The sequence below is a fragment of the Rhamphochromis longiceps genome, linkage group LG5, assembly GCF_057381845.1.
Source record: "Rhamphochromis longiceps isolate RC_006_pf linkage group LG5, R_longiceps_female_GT1.1, whole genome shotgun sequence".
Taxonomy (NCBI): Eukaryota; Metazoa; Chordata; class Actinopteri; order Cichliformes; family Cichlidae; genus Rhamphochromis; species Rhamphochromis longiceps.
The window spans coordinates 7,851,821-7,879,487 of record NC_140561.1 but is presented as its reverse complement, the minus strand read 5'-3'; the positions used below and the strand labels follow the sequence as shown (position 1 = coordinate 7,879,487).

The 27,667-nt window shown below is 42.2% G+C and overlaps 1 protein-coding gene across 1 annotated transcript; it reads left to right on the top strand.

Moving 5' to 3' along the window:
• Positions 1-846: 846 nt before the first annotated feature.
• On the top strand, positions 847-27,360 carry wnt4 (wingless-type MMTV integration site family, member 4). Its single transcript, XM_085405607.1, has 6 exons — positions 847-1,539; positions 20,858-20,939; positions 23,242-23,395; positions 23,733-23,864; positions 24,170-24,312; positions 25,339-27,360. Exons 1-6 carry the CDS (start codon positions 1,463-1,465, stop codon positions 25,807-25,809), a joined length of 1,059 nt encoding a protein of 352 aa, XP_085261733.1. The 5' UTR covers positions 847-1,462; the 3' UTR covers positions 25,810-27,360.
• The last annotated feature ends 307 nt before the right edge of the window (positions 27,361-27,667 follow it).

Genomic DNA, 27,667 nt, shown 5'->3' with positions numbered 1-27,667 from the left:
GTTCCCCTCAATATCATAACAAACTCTGTTTTATCACTTCATCCATATGAATAAATGTTCCGAACTAACCCACTGCCATGTTTCTTATGGCTGCAGCCTCTTAACCAGAAATATTCTACATGTTTGTGTATCTTTTTATGCACATTTCCGCCATAACTCACTCAGACGTGTTTGGCATATATGGAGTTTTGGGGATTTTCACCGCATTTAAAAATCAAGCTCAGCGGTCAATTGAAGTGATGGTTCTGAATCGTGCACAATAAATAAGGCCGATTTGTTTGTAAGGTGATATTTTAATATTATTTACATAACAAAAAGTCTTCCACTTCCTCTTCTTCTGCGCCAGGATCAGGTGAGTCATGTGGAGTCCTCAATAGTCCTGCGCGAGCCCAGAATGGCTGCCTCACCTTATTATCCTCCTACAACTTTTTCATCAATCAGTAGCGTGGAGCTGACATTTGTCATATTATTGGGATTTTCTGGTTTCAAATGCAGACATTTTGCAGCCAAGCTTTAAATAGACTGTTGACCGCAGAATATTTGGTTGAGTGTGTGACAGGGAGAGGGGCGCTGCCAAGAAGTGCGTGCGGTTTGAGGTGTGTGTGTGTGTGTGTGTGTGTGTGTGTGTGTGTGTGTGTGTGTGTGTGTGTGTGTGTGTGTGTGTGTGTGTGTGTGTGTGTGTTGGACAGGAGTGGAGGGTGGCTGGGGAGGGCATTAGTGAATGGCTGTGCTATTGCATCCTCCCAGGAGACCTCTAAAACACACACACACCATAGTACCTTAGCAGCGCATTAAACCCGCCTCCTTCATCCGCAAAAAAACTCCCATCTCTCTGCCGTACCTCTATAACCTCGCGCCGCCCCTCAGCTAAAGTCAGTGCACACGCTCTCTCTTCTGCCAGACGCTCAAGGAGACGGCAGTGTGTGAGGAGGACCCGCGTGTATGCGCGCGCGCGTGTGTGTGTACGTGTGTGTGCGCGCATGTCTCGGGCTAAGGTCGGAGATTCCCCAGCACGCTGACAGGAGAGCCCCGCTTGTCTGAGAGCGGCAGCCGGCAGCGGGTGATAAAGCTTCAAGTGAAGAAGAGCAGCGGGAGGAAGAAGAACCGGCGGAGAGCTGCTTCATCTTGGCTTTTAAACTTGACTGCTCCTCCACGCGCTCTCCCGGCGCAGAGAAGGAAAGCAAACAAGTTGATTCCGAAGAAGGGTCGATTCAGCCAAAGCTGCACTAGATCTTTTTTTTTAAGCATCCCTTTGGAGCCCCTCTCCCCGTCCCTTCTGAGCGCGCAGTGACAGAAGGAGGGACGGGAGAACCGGGCAGACGGACCGTGAAGCTGCGCGTCTTCCCCGGTGCAGGACCCATTGGATGCGGGATGATGGATTAACAGCCTAGGCTGTGCACGACCCCCTTGTCCACCTCGGGATTATTTCGGCTCTCACTGACCCCCCTCCTTCCCTCTCGAGATGACCGAGGAATATGTTTTTCGGTGCGTCCTGATGCTCTGCTGCGCGCTTCTCTCGGCCAACGCGAGTAACTGGCTGTAAGTTGGACGTTCACATTTCTAAACCAGAATCCACAAATTTCCGCTCTTGTACTTCACCTGTGCTCCTGTTTTCCTCCTCATCTACACATCATCTTCGTCTAACCCCCCACCCCGGCTCAGTGGGCGCACAGGTTAATGGTTAACCATCAGGCACACACTCTCTCTCTCTCACTTTCTCTCTTTCAGACTTAATAACTTACTAATATGGCTACCCCCCCCCCCCCCCCCCCCCCCCCAAAAAAAAGCCAAAGTTTGGTCAGCTGTTTGTTTTGGAGTGATTGGACGATAAATTGCATTTTGCGCAAAAAAGTTAAAGATTTTTGTCTACATAACGTAATTAACTGACTGGTTTAAAAAAAGTTAACATAAAGCCCAAGAGAAAAGTGGGCAAACTCAATGTGAGGCTCCTGTGTGCTGCTCTTATCAGCAGCAAAAAGTCAAATTAGGAGGGAGTTTTTGAATTATGTTTTTTCTCTTTTGCAAAACTGAACAATTCCTCCTACTCTGAGAAACCAGACCAGGCATGAAGTAGATAAATAAATGCATATATAGATACAAATAAAAGTCCCCTTTCTTTAACTTGTAGAGAAACAGCAGGTTTTTATTTGAACTAAAGTACTCCCTTTTAAACCTTTTTAAATGAGTGAAATAAAATAGCAACTTCAATTTTGCAAACAAACACTAATGGTATGGGTGCGCGACTAAAGATAAGAAGTTCAGTGAGGTCACTAAAAGCAAAACATCAGTATCATGCATTTGTTTTCAAAAGGTGTAACACACAGCCCGACGCTGTAGCCGAAGCGCACCGTGCCACCTCTTCTTCTGGGGGCCGGTCGGTTGGGTCGCGTGTGTGTGCCTGCTCTGAAGGCAGCCTGTGGGAGGTGGATAGGTGGGTTTCTGCATTCCTCTGCAGGCTCCGCTCCATTTTCTACTGCCATTCATTCCACTCACCTTTAGCAAATTTACAAGCAGTGCTCATCATTCAGGGGGACTGTTTCATTTCCCCCCCTTCTTCCATAGAATCGAGGCTCTGTTGATATGAAGTCGAGCTGACAGAGAGCTATGTAGTAACTAATAACTACAGTATTCTCAAACTGTGGTTACTCACTTGATGATTTGTATTTTTATTTCCTCATAGTAGGGAGAGTTATAGTAGCCTTCTGTGTTTACGTCAGGCTGGTGCTGCAGACGGCCTGACTGATATTGCTGACAGATTCATCAGAGTAAGTTAAATTAAAGCCCTGCCAAACAGCACTGCCTACCTTGAACTCTGTCACTGAGTACAGGGTAATTGTGCTGTTTGGGGCTGAAGGCGTGGTGACAGCAGCACACAGCAGGCATGTACAGGCAGGCTGCCGAGCTGCCAGTCTGCTCTGCAGGATTAAACTGTTGAGGAAAATCTGTGTGTGAGTCCTCCACGCTTCAGCAAGGGTCAGAGGATGAGAAGCAGTTTCAGCATTGCTGTTAGTACAGTGGCTCTGAAACATGCAATAACTACACCTGTTGTGTAACAGAGCAGGTTACCACTGTACCTGATTGGACAGAAGACGGGAGTTGCATGCAATGTTATTTACTTATACTAGGATTTTGACATACAGTAGTCTTGATGTAGTCAGTTGACTTGTGTGGAACCATAAATTGTATACAGAAGATGGACATGGCATGAGTTTTGAACACGTATTCTGTGTGAAGCCAGCAGGGGGCGACTTCTGTAGTTGCAAAAAGCTGTCCTGTTGTATAGAACTCTGTGGTAAAACTATCTTCAGGTGTCTTGATCTGTGACCTCGTTAAACACTCTCCTGATGAGTTTATGATGTCAGCTGCACATTTCAAGACCAAATATTACACATTGTTCATGTTGTAAAATACAAGCAAAGTCAAAATAGGAGAATAAAACAGTATGGTCACTGGCTAATGATTCATCAATCAGATGTGGTTGTTTAACGCTGTAATGTGTTTGGTTTTGCAAAGCTGAGGGAAGAAGAGTCTGACTGATGCCCACTAGTGTTGTTCAATAATGGCAAAAAGTAATTACCATTATTTTGCCCAATATTGTGTTTACTGGTTTTTGTTCTGTTTGTTTTGGCCAAATCAGTGGATTTCTTCACATTTGTTAAAAAAGGGGGGATTTAAATGAGCTTCAATTATTAGTTAATAATTTAACTGAATGAATTAAATAAGTGTGAACTCAAGCAAACATTCCACAGCCTGGAGGGAAGTGTTTGGGCTTTAAAGGAGGGAGGAAAGGAAAGGGACATGCTGATAGAGTTATATTAGCAGCTCATGATTATTCCTTTGACCAAATCTAAATCCAGTCACTACTTTTAGTTTTTGTTTTTATTTAAACTTAATGCCCAAAGCAGTAGAGAAGCTTCAGATATCGAGATATATAGAAGTATGCTTCAAAAGCAGACAAACCATAACAGAAGTTGAATGAGCATATTTGACCTTTAGTTTCAAATTATATATATATTTCAATATAATCAACACGTATCATGCAATAATTCAAAAGTCTTAGTCTTAATAGATACTAGAAGGGATGCAGACTAAATCCAAGGATATGCGCTTACCGTTTTAATGTGTCTTATAACTCGACTTACTGCACCGGGCAATAGAAATCTGGAAATAGAAACACTGAAAATCAGGGGTTTAAGGGGACAGTACAAGGATTTAGTGATACACTTCCAAACAGTTCCAAACTCTTAGAAAAATTGAATTGGGAAAATCTAGAATACCCCGAAATTAACTCTGTCCTGAGAATTAAGCTCTTCATGAGCTTGATCCTACGTTGCCCATAATGCAACTTGATAGTGTTGTTATCAGACCAGTCGACCCTTCCGGCCCAGTAAATACCCACACCTTTAAAACTACTTGGCCCCTGTTTGTAACAAAGGCACTTCAGTATAATGTATAATAATAATAACATAACAATGCTTTGTCTCCAAGCCAAAATAACCCTGATGTTATCACTATGACATAATTAGGATCGGGAATATGCTGAGTCATACTCCTAAACTGAAATCCTGGAACACACACACACACACACACACGCACTCACACGCGCACACACACGCACTCACACACGCACACACACACACACACGCACTCACACACGCACACACACACACGCACTCACACACACACACACACACACACACACGCACACACACACGCACTCACACACACACACACACACACACACGCACACACACACGCACTCACACACACACACGCCTGTTTCGTTTCTGTTCCATAGCTAAGGATGACATCATGAAATCTAGCTAAAATTAGCCTTTGGTAAACTTCTGGGCATTTTCACTTTTATGAATTACGAGAACAAATCCATTCCTATAAAGTAATAATGTGCATGTTAGTTGATATTACAAAATAACTGAGTGAACTACAACTTCTGTTGAAGCAATAAAGGCTAGTAGAGTCACACTGAATGCTGAGGCTGTGTTCCGGTATAGAGCTCTTAAAATCCTGACTGACGAGGAGGTTAAACTGCTCGTCACGCCTCTCAGCTGTTCTTAAATCACGCTGAACCGCAGCCTGAACCGGGCTGTTTGTTTACTTCACCTGCAGCTCTCCGTGTCACCTTTAGCCCATCCACCAGGATGTGATCCGCCAGATCTCTGTGGCTGCTGAGTCACATTTAGTGTCCCGTTTGACAAGCAGGGATCTGAATGCTGCTTTTCATTAATTTGTCTATCATCACCCTCCTCCTCCTCCTCGGCTTCCTCTTACCCTGCACCAACTGGTTCTGCTGCGCCTGCCCGCTGCTCCTGGCCTTGTGGGTGTGTGTGTATGTGTGTGTGTGTGTCTTTGTGATTTTTGAACTTGAGTATGTGAGCTGGCATGTCCCCCAACAGTGGCACACGCTCAGTAATTACCACACTACACTGTGCAGGGGAATGGGAGCCACTTACATACGTGCACACGCATGCACACATGCACACACACACAAACACCTACACACACACACACACACACACACACACACACACAGATGTATTCTCCATCTACACTTGGTATAAACACGTAATCTGGATGTGAATAACCGATCTGCATACAGGAAAAAGATGCATTAATGCAGGATGTTTGTGCACCTGAGCACCATAAAGTAAGGCAGACCACAGGCTGAGGAGGTCAAGCTCCAGCTGCCTCATACCATAAACCAAAGCTAGGCCCTCAAAGGCACAGGCACTATCATCGGCCTCAGCTCTGCCCTGGAATAAAACCAGAGCTCATGCAGAATCATGCCATGATGTATAGAGTGTTTGCTGACAAGTCGTTCACTTAACTCCACCTCATTTATTTACATAATTAAAACTGTGGCCATAATCGAGATGACAAAAGCGAGAAAAAGCGAATACCAATGAAAAGAATGTGATTAATCAGATAACGTATGCGCATACAGCTCACATTACAGGACCATTTTGGAATTAGTTTTTACCTGGGTAAAAACAAAGGTTTGTGATCGTCTCAATATTGCGCAACAGCGCTACAACTGTCAACCGCAAACGAACTGCAAAGAATCCGATATTGTTGTTTGACAGAGTGTAAACACAGAAATTAGCCACCTGTCTCCTCCCAGGACACTTTCCAGCTGACAGAGTCTCCGACCCATCTTCCAATTAGTAACCTCAAAACGTCCATCGCTTTTCCTCCATCAGTTTTACTGCTTTGGCTTTTAGTGAAATGTCCTAACCAGATGGAATTTTGTGCAGAAATCCACGGCCACCAGATGATCACACTTAGCTTTTCTTCTATTGATACCTTTGACTTGAGTGGGTGTTGCTGTATAGACGCCGTCCTGCTCATGATGACTTATAAAATCCCTGGTTAGCTTCTAACTTTTCCTCTAACAGGATCATCTGCAAAAATAATAAGGGAACACTCAATCATCAGAGTATAGACAGACAAAGCCAGTTAGACTTCAGGGAAGTCAGTAAGGAAGCATAAACCACTGTGGATCCATTTCAGCTGCAAATCCTCGAAGATGACACTTCTACACGTGATGTTGCAGAAAGGTGTGCTGTGACTCCCAACACAGTGTCAAGACTATGGAGGAGAAAGCAGGAGATGGGTCATTGGATGAAAAGAAGGTGGGTTAACCCAATAGCAGGGCTGGTATTTGTTTGTGCAGCAAACAGGAGCAGACTCAAACTGTCAGGAACAGACTCACTGAAGGCGGCATAAGAGTTCAGCATCCTCAGATGGGGCCGTTGCTCACAGCATAGCACTGCGCAGATCAATCGGCAAGACTCACTCAAGAACACCAGAACTGGCAGATCTGCCACTGGCACTCTGTTCTCGTCACAGATGAGACCATGCTCACACTGTCGGTGTAGTGGGCCCTGGACAACCCTGACCTCAAGTGGCCGGTATGTGTACGCAGTTCCTGGATGACGAAGATATTGATGCCACTGATTGGTCCTCAGGTTCCCCAAACCTGAATCTAACTTGCTGGTCCTAACACATCATCCCTGACATCAAGCTACAAGCACTGACAGGGACACCAGCAAAAAGCAAACAAGAGAAAGATCTATCAGACGAGGGAGCTGTCTTGTCTCTGCCTCTCCTTGCATCTGTCGTCACTATGATTTGCCCTAAAGCAGGTTAAGTGGATTGACATTGGTTTATTGTTCCAAAGTGGACAAATCAATATCCCTGGAGTTTAACTGACTGTGTGTTATTATTGTTATTGAGCAATATTGTTTGCAAATATTGTAAGGATAACGTGCTAAACTGACGCCAAGGACGATTTAAAATAATTAATAACTGCAGTGGCAACAAAAAGATTACTTGACATTTGTCTGCGACAGATTCAGCAGTGTCTTCTTATTGTCTTGAATGGAAGTTAAAAGCAGGGCAAAGTGTTGGTTTTAGCGTACTGCGCGTCCTGGACGAGCATGGTAAGGTGATAAAGAGATGGCAGCTGATCAGTAGTCAGAGAAAGCCCTGCGGTACACACTGGCGCCTCACACTGCTTTTCACACGCGCACTCTCTCTCTCTCACACGCTCGCACATGTGGTAAATCAGTGGCATGTTATTTCGAGCCCTCTTGTCACCAGAGTGTGTGCAATTATCGTGGCACACTTGGAGCCACGGGATAACCAGATTACAGCCGGTCCTGCTGGGGGCTGACGAGGAAACGCCGGCACCGCTAAAAGACAAGCAGCCCTGGCTGACCAACAGAGAGGTGCACGGGGCGTTTAGAAGACATAACACGCTTTTGGAGGTCTGGGGGGTCCTGTGGTGTGAACAGCTGACTGCATTTCTGCTTTTGTACTACAGCGTCTGTGATGCTCCTGTGAGGCAGGAATAGGAAATGCTCCAAAAAATATCTCAACCGTACGCAGATGCAGGACAGTCATAGGTGCAGACAAGTGTTCTTAAACAATGTGAAGTTAGTTGTTCCACTGTTGCTACAACTGGCAACACTGTAAATGGTGCCCATGTTAATAGAATGAGTATCTTCAGTATCTTATTGTAGCGTTACAATAGACGATACTAATGTTCATTTTATTGACAGTAAAAAAGCTCATAGCTAATGATTTCTCAAAGACAAGAAACTCAGAAAGATCAAAATTTACAAAACTGACTTAATGTTTTATTCAAGATGACCTGAAACAAATGCATGAGACCCTAAACTACTGCGGGGTCTTTACCTCACAATATAAAGCATGCAAGGGGACTAAAACTGAACTGAATATAACGTTTTTTAAGTCGGAGCAGGCAATCACTTGTTCATAGGATTCTCTGTATAAGTATAAAGTAGGTAATTCTATAGAGTAGTGTTAACTTGGTAGCAGAAAAGGTGAGAAGAACCATGCTAACCACATGCACGGGGACTTCTTTATATATCCAGTGTTATGTACAATACTTGGGTTATGTGCACATGTGTTAACTGTGTAAACAGTAAGCAGGAGCGGTAAATGGTGCAAGTCCTAACCTGCCTGCTCCGCATGAAGGATGTCATTTTCACAAGCCAGCTTATCTCCTTATCTATCCAACCTGAATGTGAAAATTAAAAAAAAATAATCATAAAAATGTCTTTGACACTGTGGGAAAAGGCATTAATAATTGAACTCTTCGGACACAATCCTATTTTATCCTCTTTATTCCAGTTTGTTAGGTACACTGGTACAACTGGTTGTTACCTCAGATATCTAATCAAATCAACATGGTAGAAACTCAGTGCATTCAGGCGTGGCCAAGATGACCTGCTGATGTTGAAATGAGCATCTGAATGGGCAAGAAAGGTGATATAAGTGACTTTGAGCATGACATGGCTGTTAGTGCCAGGTGGGCTGCTCTGAGTATTTCAGAACCTGGAATTTTGCAATCTTACCATCTCCAGGACCACAAAAGAGAAAATAACTGGTGAGCAGCAGTTCTTCTGGTGAAGTTTCTTTGTTGATGCCAGAAGTCAAAGGAGAATGGTCCGGCTGCTTCAAGCTGATAGGAATGCAACACTAACTGAATAACCACTCGTTATAACCAGGCTATGCAAAACAGCACCTGGTAACACACAACGGCGAACGTCGATGCAGATGAGCTACAGCAACAGAAGACCACACAAGTTGCAATTCCTGTCAGCTAAGAACCAGAAACTGAGGGCAAAGTCAGACAACAGCAGACTGGAAAAACTGGAAAATGGACCAAACAACGTGACAGCATGGATCCATCCTGGAGGATCTCAGGTGGTGTAATGGTGTGGAGGATATTTTCTTGGCACACTTTGGACACCTCAGTACCAGATGAGCCTGCCTGAGTATTGTTGCTGACCATGTCCATCCCTTTATAACCACAGTGTACACTCTTTCTGGCAGCTGCTTCCAGCAGGACAATACACCCTGTCACAAAGGTCAAATCACATCCATGCTGTCATGACAACATGGACCAAAATCTCTGATGAGCAATCTGCTGAAAATGTACCCTGAAAAATTAAGACTGAAAGCAAAGGGGATCCAAACTAAGTGTCCAATGACTTCCTACCATAAGGCCGCCTTCCCACTCTGAATTGGATAAATGGAAGATGATTGTATATCTTGGGGTTATAATAGCTGCAGTCAGATTATTGATCGCTTTTCTTCTATGTACATTCTAGCCACATCTGGCTCTTTCTAGCCCATGTTAGCTTATGTCTTGGCTTATTAAAGAAGATGATTTTTTAAATGTACCATCCACCAATTTTTTTTCTGCCTCTATTTGTCAGCTTTTAAGGAAATTGACAGCAGCATACTTTGACTACTAGCTTTATCACCCGAATGAGAGAATTTTGACCGACAAATAGAGACTTGCTTGCTCACAAGCTGATATCATCATGCATGCCTATCATCTTTGTCCTACCAAACCCAGCTACACAAAACCATCCAGTTAGCTGGCTAATGTTACCTAAACACAGAAACGGCCACAGGTACATGTCGCAGGAATCAGACACGGCCAAGTCCTGCATTTAGAAATAATCAGCTGTTCACAGCTATTGTTTCCCGCACACACACGAACACACACACACACACACACACGCACACACACACACACACACACACACACACACACACACACACACACGCACGCACGCACACACACACACACACACACACACACACACACACACACACACACACACACACACACACAGTAATTGGCTCGTAGCCTTTTGAGGCTACCAGGCAGGAGGTTAATTTCATGGCTTTTACTGCTTCTTTCTCCAAACGTGTGTGAAAATGTGTTTTTGTGTGCAAGTGTGTGAGGGTTGTGGGGTTGGCAGAGCATGTTATTTTTAGGGGGAAATGAGCAGCTCTAGTGGAGCCAGCAGCATATAAATACACCAAGACAAACGTAGAGGCGCGCAGACACACACACACACACACAGCTGCAGAGCAAACTGTAGACTGTGCATTAATTGAACTCATCAGACTGTTTGACCTCTCACCTTTTAACATTTTAATCTTTTATCACTTAACCATCTCCCTGCCTCACAGCCACTTTTCCTTCTCTTGCCTTCACCGTCTGACCTTAAACGATTCCCTCTGAGCTTTTTTCCATCCTCCCCTCCTTATCTCTCATTCTTTCCGCTGAAGGTACTGTCTCTCTCCCCTACTTTTATTTTTTGTGCGGGTGTCACAAGGACGTTTTGAGTATTATGTCTCAAATGAATACAACACCCGACACATCCACCAAACAACGCCGACACCAGCTTCTTAAACCAGCTACTGCATGTCAGCGGTGTTGACATGCAGAGAGGGAGAGATCATGCATGCGATGAGGGCTCATAAGAAAACAACAAAAACACAAACACAAAAACTAATTTTGCGGGTCTTTTTTAGTGATGAGGTGCTTCTACTTTTAACTTTTTGCTTCTCTTTGTTTTAAGCCCATTTCCGAACGATGCTTTGCTTTATAAATGCAGAGATGATCCTGCTTAATTAGATTATATAATAAAAGAGGGGTGAAGAAAAAGCATTAACTGCATATATAATTGAGCAAATGTTGTGCTATCCCAAAACATTTTACATTCTGCCATTCCTAACACATATTTACATTTAAGGCTTTTTTTTTTAAAGTTTATATATTTTCTTTTTAACTTGAGATAAACATGTCTTACCCATTACCCTGGGTTAACAGATATAATATTTTTTAAATATATAATAAGAACATATCTAATAAAGAAGTAAACCTGTGTGTAGGTGGAGTGAAGTGATCAGAATACTTACTGTGAAGCCATTCGCTGCACTCAGATGTCATTTTTCTTCTTTTCTTTGGGCTATACACGCTTGGCAATTTTGGCCATCCGCTGGTTTGAATCAAAAAGCAACAGGCTGGCTTCAAATGTGAAATAGAAATGTCATGCAGATGTACTCACTGAAGTTCTGCTTTTAAGCAGTTTCAAGCTGCAGTCATACAGTGCAGACACCTGCTGAACGGTGCTAAAAAAACTACTAAAATAATATAACTTCATTCACCAAAACTGAGGCACAGTTTGTACCACACAGCAAGCCATATGCAGCCTCAGAATCTGCACTGAAGCTTTAGGATCCCAATGTCAAGTGCCTATTGGAGGAACTGCTGTTTTTGGCACCAGTGTTGCCACTTGGAAACACTCAAATAACAAAATAAAATAAAAATTTTAAAAAAGTTATTTTTACTGATCGTGGTGTAAAAACGCCTGCTGCAAATCCAGTCAGCATGAATGTGGTTTCTGGAAGACTGGGTTATAAAACACTGCAAGCGCAACGTCATTGCGTCGATTTGACAAAGTGGATTATTCAGGTTCCTTCGCACGCTGGATATAAAGTATTTATATCGTTTATAATGCACATATTTGGAGACAGAAAATGTTTGGATATCTTGATTATCTCCATGTGGCATACACTGACACCTTCGTTAGGGATTCTTAAATGTTATCCGTCATGGGTCAATCATTTTTGCACTTCCATATAAGGTCAGCTGTAACCCTATTACAGATGGATATGTGGACAAGAAGCCTCTGCCACTGCCAGAGTGTTTTCCAAATACTAATTTGTACAGGCACATGTACAACACTGGCTGTTCACAGCAGCGTAAAGCCATCAGGAAGTTTAGAAGCTGGAGAGTTTAGTTCTGTGTTGATGCTCAGTGTAGGAAGGTGGCTTAAGCCAAACTGAGAGAATAGTGCCCTCTACAGGTCAGTATCTGCTTTACATGCTGTGTGAAACACTGCAGAGGGCACACTGAGGGTTAGCTGGGGCCACTTGTTTTTGAATGTATACTGCCCTCATGTTCTCCACCAGCAGTGCTCATTGTAAAAGTTTATTATTTCATTTGCTTTTACTGCGCTGCTGAAAAATGACCGTCAGTGCATGTTGACTGTAACTGGTAGCAGGCTTGTCTCAGCTCTTGTAAAACAAGCACACAGTCCCTCGGCAGAAAAGACTCTTTTCTTGCAGCGCTCCTCCTTGCACTTCCCATTTATTCTATATTTACTGGTCACTGTGTACCTCTGCTGTGTGTTCAGTACTGGAAAGTCAAACATGAGGATATTTTCATATAAATACACACTGGAGACGATGGCGGTGCAGAGAGTGTGCTGCAGTTTGGAAGCATTTGTGTCATTTTGTGTGAAGAGACTGACTGAAGCACAGATCACAGCTTCTACCCCAGCTCTCTCTTGTCTGCAGGTTCTCTTCCTTTTGGCCCTCTTTTTATTTTTGTGGTGAGAAGAGAGACTTTTGAAAGAAGAGAGGTCAAATCTAGCACCGAGCAGGGGTGTTTCTGTGCACTCTGTCCAGGTACTCTGGCTCCTTCCTGCAGTCCAAAGACTTACAGTCAGAAGGGTTAGGTTAACTGGTCATTCTACATTCCCCTCTCTCTCTTTCTAATCTATATATTTGATACAGGAAGAGAGCAAAGAAGAGAGAAAGTCTAAATAGCAGCTCTCCTCTGTACATTTGCACTTAGTTTACCTCAGCTGGTTCTCTTCAAGGTACTTGCTGATTCTGATCATTTGTCTGTACTGATATCTCATATAGCCACTACAGTCTGTACCAACAAGGTTCATACGTACCAACATATCCTGGTTTGCACTCGGGTACTTCCTGGTGGCATTGGTGTAGGGTGTGTGTGTGTTTGTTTGTGTGTGTGCCCTTGAAAGCATAATGGTAGTTTTGGTACAAAATATATCTATCTCACATCTGAGATGAAGTTTTGCTTTTCAGTTTGTGGGTGTTGCAAACAGTATTCTGCTAAAAAAGATGAACATTAACTGAACTTAGTCTCTACCCCTGAACCTACATGGGTTCAAAAATCACTCTGTCTGGTTTTAGTGCAACATCTTAAATCACAGACTTTTTACAGCTTCGAACCAGGAGCGTCGTGGGTGTTTGACCAGATATTATATTTGAGCTTAGAGTACTTTAATACACCTGACAAAATGTTATCATTTTATAAATGAGTTATATGAAAAAGCTTTATTAATGGCCACCAGTGTTGTTCAAGTTACTTGAAAAAAGTAAATAGTTACTTATTACTGATTACTTCTCCAAAAAAGTAATCCCATTACTTTACTGATTACTTATTTTCAAAACTAATTAGTTACTTATTACTAAGTTACTTTTAAAAACATGATACACAACCTGAATATGCAATAAAGCAAAAGACCTTTCAGCCCAATTCTATTTTTTCTGCATAATGCATCATACAAAACTGAAACAAATGGAAAGCCTCTTTTTAAAACTTGTTTTATTAGTTTGAATTTTACGCACATTGCAAAATTTTAATTATATGCAACAGTCGTTGTCTTGAAGAAATGTGTTTAACATTTGAACCTCTTTTCTGCATATTCCAGCATATAAAATAAAATAATTCTTTATGTTTACATTCACTCTTTCAAATAAAATAAGGGCAAAATACAGCAGAAAATAAATAAAATCAAAGATTCAGCAGTCGCTCTTAAATCTGTTGTCACCTGTTTAGCAGGAGTGGGGCAGGTGAAGGTTTGCCCGGTGCCACAGTGGTCATGTCAGTGGGAGGATCCGGGGGTTTCTCAGTGAATGTCACATTCCCGTGGCAGCGTGCTCGGTGCTCGCTCAGATTTCAAGTTAAATTTTTCGCTGTAAAAAAAGTTTTCTTCCCACGCAGAGTGAACAGCGCACGCTAATGTTTTTGTCACTTTTTACAGAGTCAAATTCAAAGTAATGTCATGTTATCCATTGTTGATCTGCACACGTCTGTTGCTGCCACGGGCGTCGCACGCTCGTACGTCATTGTCATGAGACACTCTCACAAACAGAATCACGGCGTGCTTAAGGAAAGTAACAGTAATCTAATTACTTTTTTGCAATAGTAATCCCTTACTTTACTCATTACTTGAAAAAAGTAATGGGATTACAGTAACGCGTTACTGCCCATCTCTGATGGTGACACAGGGCTCATATTGTTATAGAAATACAAACAGGAGTTTTTGAATGATATTCATTTCTTTTTTATGTAGCTGCAATAAACCTGCAGTTATGATGGCGCTCTGTTTATATTTATCTGTTATTTTCAGTTTCAGCCTCTCATGAGCGTGGGGTGGAGGGTGAAAGGTATGGAGCATTCCACCTGAAGCGCGGTGCGTTCGCAGGCCGCTGTGTGTTTGTGTTGCATTACACGTCGCAGCCTTCACAGCACCATTGGCTCCACTGGGCTTAGGCTTCTGAGATTTAGGCACGCAAGCACCAGAGACCCGAGAGACAGAGGGAGAAGAGGGGGAGAAACCGGGATGATGGTGTGTGTGTGTGTGTGTGTGTGTGTGTGTGTGTGTGTGTGTGTGTGTGTGTGTGTAGTGTTCTGTCCTTCTACGGGTTGACTCCTCTGTAGAGGTGTTTTGTTAACCTCATCTCTGGGAAGTGAAGTGTATACACTGCAAAATGAACAGATAAAGTGGGAGAGGACTCACGCACACACCCAAGGCCTTCAACTAGCTTTCCCACGCACACACACACATCTATGAAATTACCTGAATAACAAGTTATCCATTGTTTATTAAATGTTTCCAGGGTGAATGTCAGGCCAGAGCGATGCCATCCAGCTGCTTCTGTCTCTTTGTGTGGGTGCTGCTGTCAGTTGTTTTGCGATTTTGGGCCTTTTTTTGTTTTGGGGGATTATTTCGTGCTGACTGACGGTCTCCCAGCTGGATGCCTTGACCCAAACGTAGCACCATGCCCAAGGCTATGCTAGAAAACAAAGACAGATCAAAAGCCCCACGTCTTTGATGAGAGCCGTGCAACTGCAATCGAGCAAATCAGAGAGAAGAGTTGAAGTGGACTCGATCCAGTTCAGATGGAGGGAGGGAGATGAGGGGCAGGACCTGTTGAAAATGATCAGAGGATGTACCTCACAGAGAGCTAGAGGGTCGACCGTGAGGCCCAGGGCTCCCTTGAAACCGTGCGGATTTACCTGAGCAAAACATTTCCAGGCTAAATTTAAAGAATTTGCACAAAGAACCACCTTTAGCAGCAATAACTTGAAGTCATCATTTCATCATCATCAGTCTCTGATAATTGTGGAGGGATTTTGGCTCACTCTTCTTTAGAGGGGTGCTTCCGTTCATTGAGGTTTGCTGACATTCATTCACGCACAGCTCTCATAAGATCCCACCACAGCATCTCAGTCAGGCTGATGTCCACACTTTGACTGGGTTTTTCATTCTGTTGCAGATTTTCTGGTCTGTTTGGGTTTTTCTGTAATTTCTATGAACGTTGCGCAGTCTGACCTTGGGGCGACATCCATTCCTGAGAGGACTGTGGTTTGTGTGTTAACACACATCTCAATGTTCAAGACCAGGAAACTGCAAAAAGCACCTGGCTGCTACTTACCCTCTTACTTCCTACAGAAGCAGTAAGGGTGTACTTACTTTGCTAGTTTCCTAGCTGGACTAGGAAGGGTGACCTTATCTTTACAGGTTTCAGGCAAATCCAAAGTTATTGTTCTCACACGCGGGCGCCGTGGTTCGCACTGTTGTCTCTGAAGAGTTAAAGGAAAACTGTCATGTTTGCACCGTTCACTTTTTAACCAAATCTCAACATTATTCAAACAACTGGCAAAGTCGTGTTTCATGTCTTTTCAGCCACTTTTGCTCAATGGGGACTTCTGTTCTTTCCCAGTTTCTGCAACAGCATTAACCTTTCAAAGAGGAATCAGAAGTTACATTTATAATCAATAAAATACACACTTGCACATTTTAGTACAGCCAATCAGGAGTGTGACTTGTTGCATGGTGAGTTAATAGTATGACACCAGAGCTTGTGGTTGGAGTGGCTTGTATTACTTACCGCATGAATCCCTCTGAACACACGATTACCAAAGCAGCTCCACATTGTCAGCATTGCTCAAGATCCCAACACTGTTCAGCTTTATTGACGTCAGATCTAAGACCCAGGTGGACCACGCATGGCTCAGATTAGTGATACAATTTGCTGACTTTGTGTCTTTGTCTTCAGCGCTATCGTTTAAACGTACGCTACATTGTACATTTCTTTGAATGTATTGGATTTAATTGTACTCTGTCTTGTAAAATACCTCGTACTCTTTTTTTTCTGATTAAAAACATTACTCTGGTAGCTGTAGTTTGTAGATATTTTCCTTTTACAAACCCAAACCTCTGAGTGACTTATAAAATATGATTTGGCACTGCGTGTGCACACAGGTGTTTTGACTTACGCGCCTTGATTAGAAAGGTTGGAGGTCGTTCAGATTGGAGTTGTGCAAATCCACATATGCTGGGAATTTACTTTGAGCCAATATGTTCTAATAATAATGATAAATATGTATCTTGTCCAGACAGTAAGCCATTTATATTCTTCCAGTACTTGTTGCTTGTTACACTTTTCATTTGTATTGCTTGTTGACATTTCTACACTGTGTACAATTCACAAAACATCCGAGTCCTCTTTCCACCAAATTACATGTTAGCACATCACAGATAAACATTTCAGTGAAATGCATACATGATGTCTCCTCTGATTACCTGTTTGTTGATTACTGTTCATGATCCTTCACACTCTCATGTTGTTTAATGATGATGTCACTAAATAATGAGGTCTGCAAATGTCAGGTTTTAGTGTCCTTTGTTAAAGGTTCAAGTTCAGGGTTTTACATGGATTCAGTTTGGCTTCAAAAAGACAAATATTTTATAAAATGACAGTTTATTGTTAAATGATTAACTCAACATTCATTTTGAAGTCTTTAGGTCTTTTGAAGCATCTTCCTTTATCATCTAGTCTACTCTAAATTAAATCACAATGCAACAAACAAACCTGTAAAGAGTACTTGAAAGTAGCCACAGAAGCCCTGAACACATTTGAAAATAAATGAGGTGATAAATTGTGAAGGAATGGGGGTCATTTTCATAAAGACTTTCATGCATGACTTGTGTTTGCAATAAGAGAAATCCCCCACTTGCTAGTCATTAGGAAGAATGCAAGTTTACAGCACCTCCGCATTGCCCACACTTTTTCTGACTCAACAAATGAATAGCCACACTTTCTCTTTCCAGCTCAGACCTTCTGTGGCTCCGTAGTTGCTTAATGCTGCATGTTGTCCAAGCCAACATGCAAGTCACTATTTATCAGAGCATGTTACTTCTGCAATACACTAAAATGTGATACATTTCATAGAGTTAATTGTAACCATTTCAAATTTTTACATATTCCATCGTTAACACAGAAGTGCTGATCAGTGCTAATTTCAGCCACAATGCTTGTTGTCCACGACATGAGAGAATAGTGCAGACTTTCTGTTGAAGGTCAGCATGGAGGTGCTTTAACTTTCTGAGCGCATGATGTCAATCGTTTGGGAGGATGTGAGCAGATGCGGATAAGAGGTGGCAGAGTGGCAGAGAGTAGGGTTATCACAGTGATGAGTGTTTAATCCAGACGCTGTCTGGATGGGAAGAGAAAAAGTCCATGGAACAGACAGAGAGAAAGAGAGAGGAAGACATTATCTCAGCTGTTGAGAGGTGGCGATGAAGAGGGTGAAGGGGGAGGAGGAGCTGTTTGACCTCAAGAAGGACGGCATCGTAATACTGCCCCATTAACACGTGTTACATCCACCAGGTCATTGTGTCCCATCTAGAGTCAGGGCTAGTGTTTTGGTAACGTTAGCATCCACCCTTTTTATAGAACGCTCGTCACTACACCCAAACAGGGAAGCTGTAATGCCAAAAGGAATGCATGCGATTTCAGCTTTTTTACTTATTTAGCATATGACTTAAAGAAAACTAATCTTAGTAAGGTCTCCAGTGATCTGGTGGATGTTAAGAGGTTAAAAGAGTTGAGCAGTGGCTACGAGCCAACTTTATTAAACGACCTATAGCCTTAGCCAGTGTAAAGAACTTCAGCTGGCTTTGTGTTATATTAAAGTTTGGTCTGTAATCTTACAGAAGAATTCTTTGCAGTCTGGTTGTGCGCCATGGCTTGATTGAGATGGGCAAGCAGGGCTTTACAGAGGTATGTGTGGTCTGGGAACTCATAACCCAAGACTCATAAAAGAAGCTGGGGGAACCTGAAGGAAATACACGTCTACTTGTACAGAATAATAGTCTAAAAGTTAATTCTGTTGGAATTTGCCTTTATTAAGGGACATTTTGGTATTCAAACTCTGACCAGTGCCCATTTACTGAATTCTTTCTTACATAGTAAAATCAGCCATGTCTCCTAAAAAGACATGGCTATACGACTATATAACTATATGCAGTGCTCTTTTTTCCCTCTCGTTTTCTCCCTTCAGAAATACCTTACAGTGAGACCAACAGGTGGTTAAAGAATTAGTCACAGCCCATTATTTCAACTTTTTGGCTTCTAAGCTTTCTTTTTTTAATCTCAGATTTAGACTCCTTTTTACTAACTTTTGGAAATGACCAAAAGTTACAATAGATGCTTTCAAACATTAACTATATTAAACCTTGAAAACCTCAGTTTTCAAGGTCATTTTTTGCCCCAAAAGTGGCAAGAAAATAAATTACATTTAACAAATGTGCATGTGTTTCTTTCAAAATGTGATTGAGAATCCAGCACAGGTCTGTGGAAAGATGCCTGATAAAACAGGGTGTTCACTTCAAAATCTAGATATGATACCACATTTGAAAGTGTATGCCAGCTTTTGAGCATTTTGAGTTAATACATATACTACTATATATACTGATGCTGTGAAGCCACACAGAACACATCACAATCCAGTGTTTCCTGAGAACTGAGAGATCAATACTCAGCTCTTCTTTGGATTTCGCCTGCTAAAGAACACGGTTTGGCATCCCTCCATGTCTTAGCAAAGCCTTTTGATGCATTAATAACAGCTTTTTTGAGGACCAGTTTTTAGACCTGTGTGTCTGAAGCTATAGCAGTGAGTGACAGCAACCTCCAGAAACCACTCACAACCAGTTGGAGAATACTCACTTTTCCCTACTGAAGGTGGTTGCCAACTGGTCTGTAGCCTTGTGTGATTGCTGATTAACACCTCCTGAATCTCCCTCTGCAGATATTTACTCACAGATATGAGGCTGGACATCAATTTCCAGCAAGATGCAAAAATGAGCATAAAAAGCAAACAAAAAGTACATATGGAATACAACTTTTATTTTTAATATTTTTATACACCAGTTTATTCACTGACACTACACTGTATGAAAATGATATTCATAAGTGTCTTGAAATTAGAGATAAAATATGAACTCAGGAAAAAGTGTTAGTATCATTATCATTGTTTATAAAACATTATTCTTCATTTATTATTTTCTTTTTATTATTTTCTTCTGTCTTTGTTTCGGCAAAATCTTGTTGTAAAATTGCCATTTTGCTGTATTTCACAAAAGCAGGTGTAATAGTTAAACTTCAGCCTTCACATTTTCCCTAAATAATTTACCAAAATAAAATTAATCATTATTAGATACCAATTTCTAACCTGTGCTTGTTTTTTTTTTCATTTTTGGGAAAATGAAAACAGCTAAGGATCACATCTGTTTGTTTTAGAAAAACAAAACATTTTAGACTCAACATGTACATGCACATGACGTCTTGGGACACTGAGGGGTGCAGACAGTACACAGCTTGGGTAGTTATGAGAAAGCCTATTTCTGTAAGGTGAAGCTATGACTTGAGATATGAGGCTGAGGTGGAAGTGGTAGGGTCAGGGCATCCAGACTGATGCCATTTTCTCATATATCTTAGACTGTGTGTGTGTGTGTGTGTGTGTGTGTGTGTGTGTGTGTGTGTGTGTGTGTGTGTGTGTGTGTGTGTGTGTGTGTGTGTGTGTGTGTGTGTGTGTGTGTGTGTGTGTGTGTGCAGTATATCTCCCTGACCTGTCTGGCCTGGAGGTGGTGTGTTTGTGTGATAAGCCACTTTCCCTCCTCTCAATGTCCTCGCACTTGGATGTTCATCCAAAACATTCCCACAAAGGCACGGGAGCTTTTTGCAGCTCTGCTTCCCAACTGTAAGAATGATTAATGATGAGCATGGCTCAAGAAAGTCTGCAAGTTAGTTCAGGCTGGATACTCGAGTTGTTGCTTGCATCATACGGCTGACTCTCCTTACTCTTCTTACTTCACCAGCATCCTCCTGTAGGCTCCAAGTAAATGTTTGTTCAAGACTCACAAATTTCTTTGTGTATCATATTTGCACTGAATGATGATCTAGGAGGGGGAGGGAGCCAGTTTAGCAAGCAACCCATATAGCATAAAGTTTAATGCAGAGCCCTGTTCAAATCCACCTTGTGGCCATTTACTGTGTATTTGTAAAATGAAATATTGCTTTTTTGAGCTCACTAAAGAAGCCTTGTTGTTTTTTCCACTAGGTACCTCGCCAAGCTGTCATCAGTGGGGAGCATCAGGGACGAGGAGACGTGTGAGAGGTTACGAGGCCTGATCCAGAGACAGGTACTCCACTCAACTGTAGTAATAAGTTACTAAGTCAGTTATGAAGTTACAAATGCACTTGTTTTTCACTATAAAGAGTTATATTCAGTCAAGGTGAGCTGTCCATCAGTGTCCATCAGTCCACACCCAAAACTCCAATATCAGTATGGATATACATAAAGAGCAATACTATCCATACAGGGCAAACATATTTATTGCACCAGCCTACAAGCATGGCTTCCTAAGGCTGTAAAGTTGGCCATTTTAACATGGAGGTCTCTGGGGGATTGAATCATTTTTGGACCCAGCCTGAAATGTTCATGGAAGGACCTGCAAAGGAATTTCAACTTTCATCACTGAGAATTTATAAACTACTGCTATCAATCATTTTTAAGGTTTGATAGTGTAGACTAGTAAAACCAAGCTGTTAATTCTTGAAAAGTTCTACATTCAAAGAATTTGAGCGTAAAAAAAAAAGTGTACATAAAGCGGTTTTAAGGATTGTTAGCTCGTTGGTTTTCTGATGTCAGTTGTTAGCAGAAACAAAACCAGCCTGCTTCCTCTTGAGAGGACAACACTTCATAGATGAGTCCTTGGAAGATTCAGAAACTGGGGCCTGACTTGTACATCAACCCCAACAAGCTAAGGCTACTATGTTACTCGATATGGTAGCATCTACAGAATACATCAAAGGCTTCTAGGCTACATTATGACATTGTTTGCAACATTTATGGCATTTGGTTTACTGCTTTGTCAGGTATTTTAAACAGATATGTGGTGATATTATTTGTTCCAGCCACTTCTAGCTGTTGTTTTGTCCTCCTCTGTTCCATATCCAGCTAAGCTTTGCTGATTTCTATGCATTGCCTGCCATGAAAAAAAAAAGGTTTCTCGTGGTAAGCCATCTTGATCGTTTACATTCGGTATTGTCAGTCTTGGACACTCCAAGCTTGGAAATTGTAATCCTCAACTTGGAAAATTCCAACCTGAGTTGAACGCACAGCCGTGCACACTGAGCGGTTACCTGTGGTCTGTCCTGCCTCACTAACAACATATAGGCTCCATTTACTAAATTAAATCCAAGAGGTCATCCAAAACAAAACTGAATACATTTACAAAACTACATATAGAAGTTTACATATGTTCAAGAAAACCATATGGGTAACAATATGGACAAAATTTTGCCATGATCGTTGGAACTCATAGGCTCATGGAAATTAGAGGTAGTAAAGTTAGCATGTTGATATGTCTCACTAACTACTGGTTGCATTGCCATTGATTTTTACACTGACATTCCTGACTCCTATTGACTCAGGTGATCCCCAGACATTTCCTGTAGTGCCACCAGTAATCCCAAACGTTTCATTATCCAGCGAAATATCTCCACATCTACTGGATATATTGGGACATAATTTTCTACAGACATTCCCGGGTCCCAGACATGACTTTGCTGATCCCCTGACTTTTCCTCTGGCGCCACCCCAAAGTTGGCATTTGTGGTTGGGGTGAAATTTTCTTGACAAGTTTCGGATTGATTACAATGACATTTTCCCTCCAGGAAAATTTACAATGGAATTTAATTCTGATGATCCTCTTACTTGTCATGAGGCCCCTCCATCAGGTCAAATTTAATTTGTCTTGTATTTTGGTTTCTGACAGAATACAAGTATTACATAACTACCAGCATACCAACAAACCAAATTATTAGAGCACATGCAGCATAGGTGTTATAATGTATTATGCTAATACTGAAAGTTTGAGCATATAAGCATCATGAAGTGCCGAAACAGGTAGTAACAATACACCGTAATTAAAAGATGAACGTAACCGTTTTTTGAGGATCTGTTCTGAAACACTCATATTTTTGCCCATGTTGGTTTTGGACTCAGAAATGACTATATAAACAGATGAGAGGGTGGGGAGCTAATTCATTAGCTAGAGGAGCAAGTCTGGGTTGAATACTACATCCATGAAGTGCACAAATGGACCTGCTTATCAGTGTAAGTGACAAACTAATTAAATGCTGATGGGGAAGCTTCTTGGATAGGTGGAAAAACACAGCAAACTGTATTATTTTCCAGATAATTCCATTACGAATGCTCTAAAAGACCCAAGAGCATCAACAAAATTGACAAGTTCAACCCAGTGACTCATTTTAGCTAACGTGAGTCCTAAAAGACAAATATCCCCTCCGGCTGCCTTTGTTGTCACACCTCTCAAAGTATCCATGCCACTAATTTTAAGCTTAGATCAGAACAGTAAAAACTTTCTAGCTGCATGCTCTTCGTTTGTGGGTGACGCAGCTCCTGTGTGTCCACTACAGGTTCAGATCTGTAAGCGGAGCGTGGAGGTGATGGATGCGGTGCGTCGTGGAGCCCAGCTGGCTATAGATGAGTGTCAGTTTCAGTTTCGCAACCGTCGATGGAACTGCTCCACACTGGAGTCGATGCCTGTGTTTGGGAAAGTGGTCACGCAAGGTAAGATCATCCACTGCAGCGATTCCAGAAGACACTTTAATGGCAGACAACACTAAAGCTGGTCTATAATGCTAAAACAGGTTTATCTGTTCTGCATTTATAAAAGTGCAACATAAATAACTCATCATGTTTTATATACTGTGAAATGTTTGAGCTTGTTTCCATTTCTATTGGCTCCAGCGTATTAATGTCTGGGCCCAATTCTTTAGATTTTAACACACTTTTGTGTGTATACACACACACATACACTTTATCTGATCATTCAGAAGTACAAGCTCTTTTCATTTGCATAATGACACAATGTGACTGTGTGCTTGTGTTTATGCTTGTGTGTTAGGCACCCGTGAAGCAGCCTTTGTGTATGCCATCTCAGCAGCCAGTGTGGCATTTGCGGTCACGAGGGCCTGCAGCAGCGGGGAGCTGGAAAAATGTGGTTGTGACCACAATGTACATGGAGTCAGTCCAGAGGGTAGGTCTCTCTCACTCTTTCACACAAACACACACTCAGAAAAGGAAACACAAGGGCCAACTGATCCTGTACAGTTTAATGCAGAAATAAGACTATATAATATGAAAATTGTTTTCCAAGCAGACATAACTGTGAGACTGTTAATGATGACATTTTAAAACCACCCCACACACATTTCCACATTAAATTATAAGTTTATGAGGAATAAAACCTGACTGAAAAATAGCTTGTGGTATAGTATCAGTGCAACATTTAAAAGCCTTACAATGACCGTTTCTTGTCTCTGTATTAATATCCTTTATTAGGGTTCCAGTGGTCAGGCTGCAGCGATAACATTGCATATGGAGTGGCCTTCTCTCAGTCCTTTGTCGATGTGAGGGAGAGGAGTAAAGGCCAGTCCTCCAGTCGGGCTCTCATGAACCTGCACAACAACGAGGCCGGCAGAAAGGTAATCCACTGCTGTTGATAAAGAGCCGTGGCTTATGTTCAAATTATTTGAAACAATCAAGTCATTCAAGATAACAAAAAAAAAAAAGCTTGAAGAAAAGCTTGAAACCTTGAATTTATTTACAGAAGATCCAAGGTCAACTCTCAAGTAGATGAGAAGCCTCAAGTTATAAGACACATTCCCAAGTCAAGTCTCCAGCCATTCAAAGGATCAAGATATTTTAAAAAGTAGTTTTTACCTTTTGTAGGGGTTTGATGTCCATTACAGTCAAATCTTAAGTCATTTGAGACAAGTCCATCTAGGTCAGGTTTTAACTTCTTGAGAATAAGTTTAAATTGAGTGTTTTTTTAGTTGAAAGGTTTTTAGTCCTTCAGTTAAAAAAAAAAAAACTAGTCAGGATTATATACGTTAAAAACAGGCTTAAGCCAAGTTGTGATCAAGTTATTTAAGACAAGTCCAAGTGTCACACCATATGTGACAAGTCAATGTCAATTCTCAAGTCAGCCTAGAAAGTCAAACCCAGAGTTCTCAAATCATGTCACAAGTTCTTTAAGTTTAATGTTGTTGATGTTAGTAGTCTAGTCCAGCCATTCGAGAAAAGTCCAAGTGAGCATAACCAAATAGAAAGTTAAGCCCCAAATTATAAGAGATAAACCCTCGAATCAAGTCTCTAGTAATTCGATTTGCCCTTTTGTAGGGTGGCACTGCATTAATTTTCAGTCAAGTTTCTTTTAAAAAGAAACATCAAGTCTGGTCTTCAGTCATTTAACATAAGTCCAAATTAAATATGAAGTTACTGAAAAGAGATCTAAAAAAATGTGAGAAAACTAAAAGACAACACAAATTATTTGAGACAAATGCAAAGTCAGGTATCAAGTCATTTAATAGAAATACGAGTCAAAGCTCCATTTTTGTTTTAGGTGTTACTGAGAGCAAATTCAGCGTTATAGAAACAGATGTTGGCATCCAGATCTGCTGCTTTTAAAGCTGTTTCAGCAAACCAAATGTTCTTTGGAATCCTTGCAGGCCATCCTGTCTCACATGCGTGTGGAGTGCAAATGCCACGGCGTCTCAGGCTCCTGTGAGGTGAAGACCTGCTGGAAAGCCATGCCACCATTTCGCAAGGTGGGCAACATCATCAAGGAGAAGTTTGACGGCGCTACCGAGGTAGAGCAGCGGAAGGTGGGCACAACCAAAGTCCTTGTTCCTCGCAATTCCCAGTTCAAACCTCACACGGATGAAGACCTGGTCTACCTGGAACCAAGTCCAGATTTCTGCGATTACGATCCACGCACGCCAGGGATGCTGGGCACGGTGGGTCGCCAGTGTAACCGAACATCCAAGGCCATCGACGGCTGTGAGCTGATGTGCTGCGGCCGTGGCTTCCAGACACAGGAGGTGGAGGTGGTGGACAGGTGCAGCTGTAAGTTCCACTGGTGCTGTTACGTCAAATGCAAACAGTGCCGTAAAATGGTGGAGATTCACACGTGCCGGTGATGGAGGCGGAGGCACAGAGGGAACTGCTGATAGACAAAAAATGCCCCGTACTCCTGATCGGCTAAAGAAAAGAGGGAGTAGGGAGGACTTGTTTAGTTCCTTCATCTCCTTTAACCATCCCAGCCTCCTACTGCTATTCAACAGACACAGACTGATTGCCCGAGAGGTCAAAGGTCATCCGATCCTTTATTTTTTTTTGCCACCTTAGTGGACATCAGTAGATTAGGCATGGGATTTCCTATAAAGCTACAGTCTGTTTGTTTCTTCTCAAGTAGAGAGCATCTTTCAGTTCCTGATTCGCTCCCTCACAGTCATATTTAGTTTGTCATTGATCCTTATTTTTGTAATGTTTAACTTATTTGTTGAGAGTTTTGCTGAGGGGGTTGACAGGGGCAGTTATAGAAGGACTACAGACAAACCGACGAGTGGAGATTATCATGGACAAACTAGACAAACGGCTAGGCAGTTTGGGGGTTTGGGGGTTGTGTTAAGGAGGAGGGTTGTTGGCCGTCAGCCCTTGTTGCTGCTGCTGCTTCAGGGACTCACTTGGAGACAAAAATGGAGACTGCGAGTCTGTCACAGGACAGGCTAAAACAACAAAGAGGAACACTTTGTGATTTGCTTTCTGAGTATACATGGCTGCGCTGAGGCTCATTTGCCTCTCAGTCGCTTATTTTGCCCTCCGCAACACCCTGATGCTGCTCTACTCACTCATCCACTGTCTTCCTAACGACAAGAGGACGATGACGGACGGACGAAAGCCACTGTCAGCTGTGTCCTGTTTTTTCAGTAGGCAGGTGATGGGCGTCGGTCAAACAAAACACTCACACCTGCATTCACCCACAGCTGCTAGCCACAAACACACACCAGACAGCTTCCATGAAAAACACTTTCTACGTCAGCTTCGGCGCATGTCCTTGGCATCACCCTGTGTGCTCGTTTGAGAATCGATGCGGGTTCTGACCTTGTGCTGCACGCTGTCATCTGCCAAATGCTAGTCAGCTTAATGCAAACAACACACAGTCAAGTTAACACACAGCGACATGCCTGCATCTCCAAACAGACATAATGTAAATACACATTCAGACATACAAAGAAAGGGGTCTGCCAGAGGGTTGCCGAGCATGTTCATCACACATGATGACTGAAGCACTTTCTCTCCAAGCGCACATAGAGCCCTCGCCCTACAGCAACAAACACAAAATCACACGACCAAGTGTTCCCTGTTCCTTTCCTAACACGCACACACACACTACACACACAGTTTCTCATGCCACTTTCAGGACTCTACTGTCATCTTGTACCACCATCATAAAGCCAAGCTTTCCTATAATAACTTGCTATCATCATAGAGACATACTGTAGATCTGTAAAGACTTATACACTGAAGACTATACTGCCTATGAATGTATGTTAATAATGAATATATGCTGTGTCAAAAAAAAGGCTTTTGTCGCTTTTTGTTATAAAACGTGTGTGTGTGTGTGTGTGTGTGTGTGTGTGTGTGTGTGTGTGTGTGTGTGTGTGTGTGTGTGTGTGTGTGTGTGTGTGTGTGTGTGTAAGAGAGAGAGAGGCAGATATAATAGTCAAGAAGATGGAAAGTAAAAGAGTGCAGAGTCTCCACCACCAACTCCAAACACACGCACACACACACACACGCACACACACACACAGAGCTCTGCTGACAGACATACACATATTTCAATAAAATCACCCATTTCCCGTGTCTTTCAGCTGCATTATTATGTGGCCACAGTTTGCACTGTGCAGTATTTTGTGTGTGTGCGTGCGTGTGTGTGTATGAGTGTGTGAGCAGTACACCCCGAGATGTTTTCCTGCACCCCTGACACCTATAAAC

Coding starts and splice junctions, on each gene's coding strand:
- wnt4 (XM_085405607.1), top strand. CDS start 1,463: ATGACCGAGGAATATGTTTTTCGGTGCGTCCTGATGCTCTGCTGCGCG. Junction 20,940..23,241: donor GAGGCCTGATCCAGAGACAG/GTACTCCACTCA, acceptor TGTCCACTACAG/GTTCAGATCTGTAAGCGGAG. Junction 24,313..25,338: donor ACAACGAGGCCGGCAGAAAG/GTAATCCACTGC, acceptor GAATCCTTGCAG/GCCATCCTGTCTCACATGCG.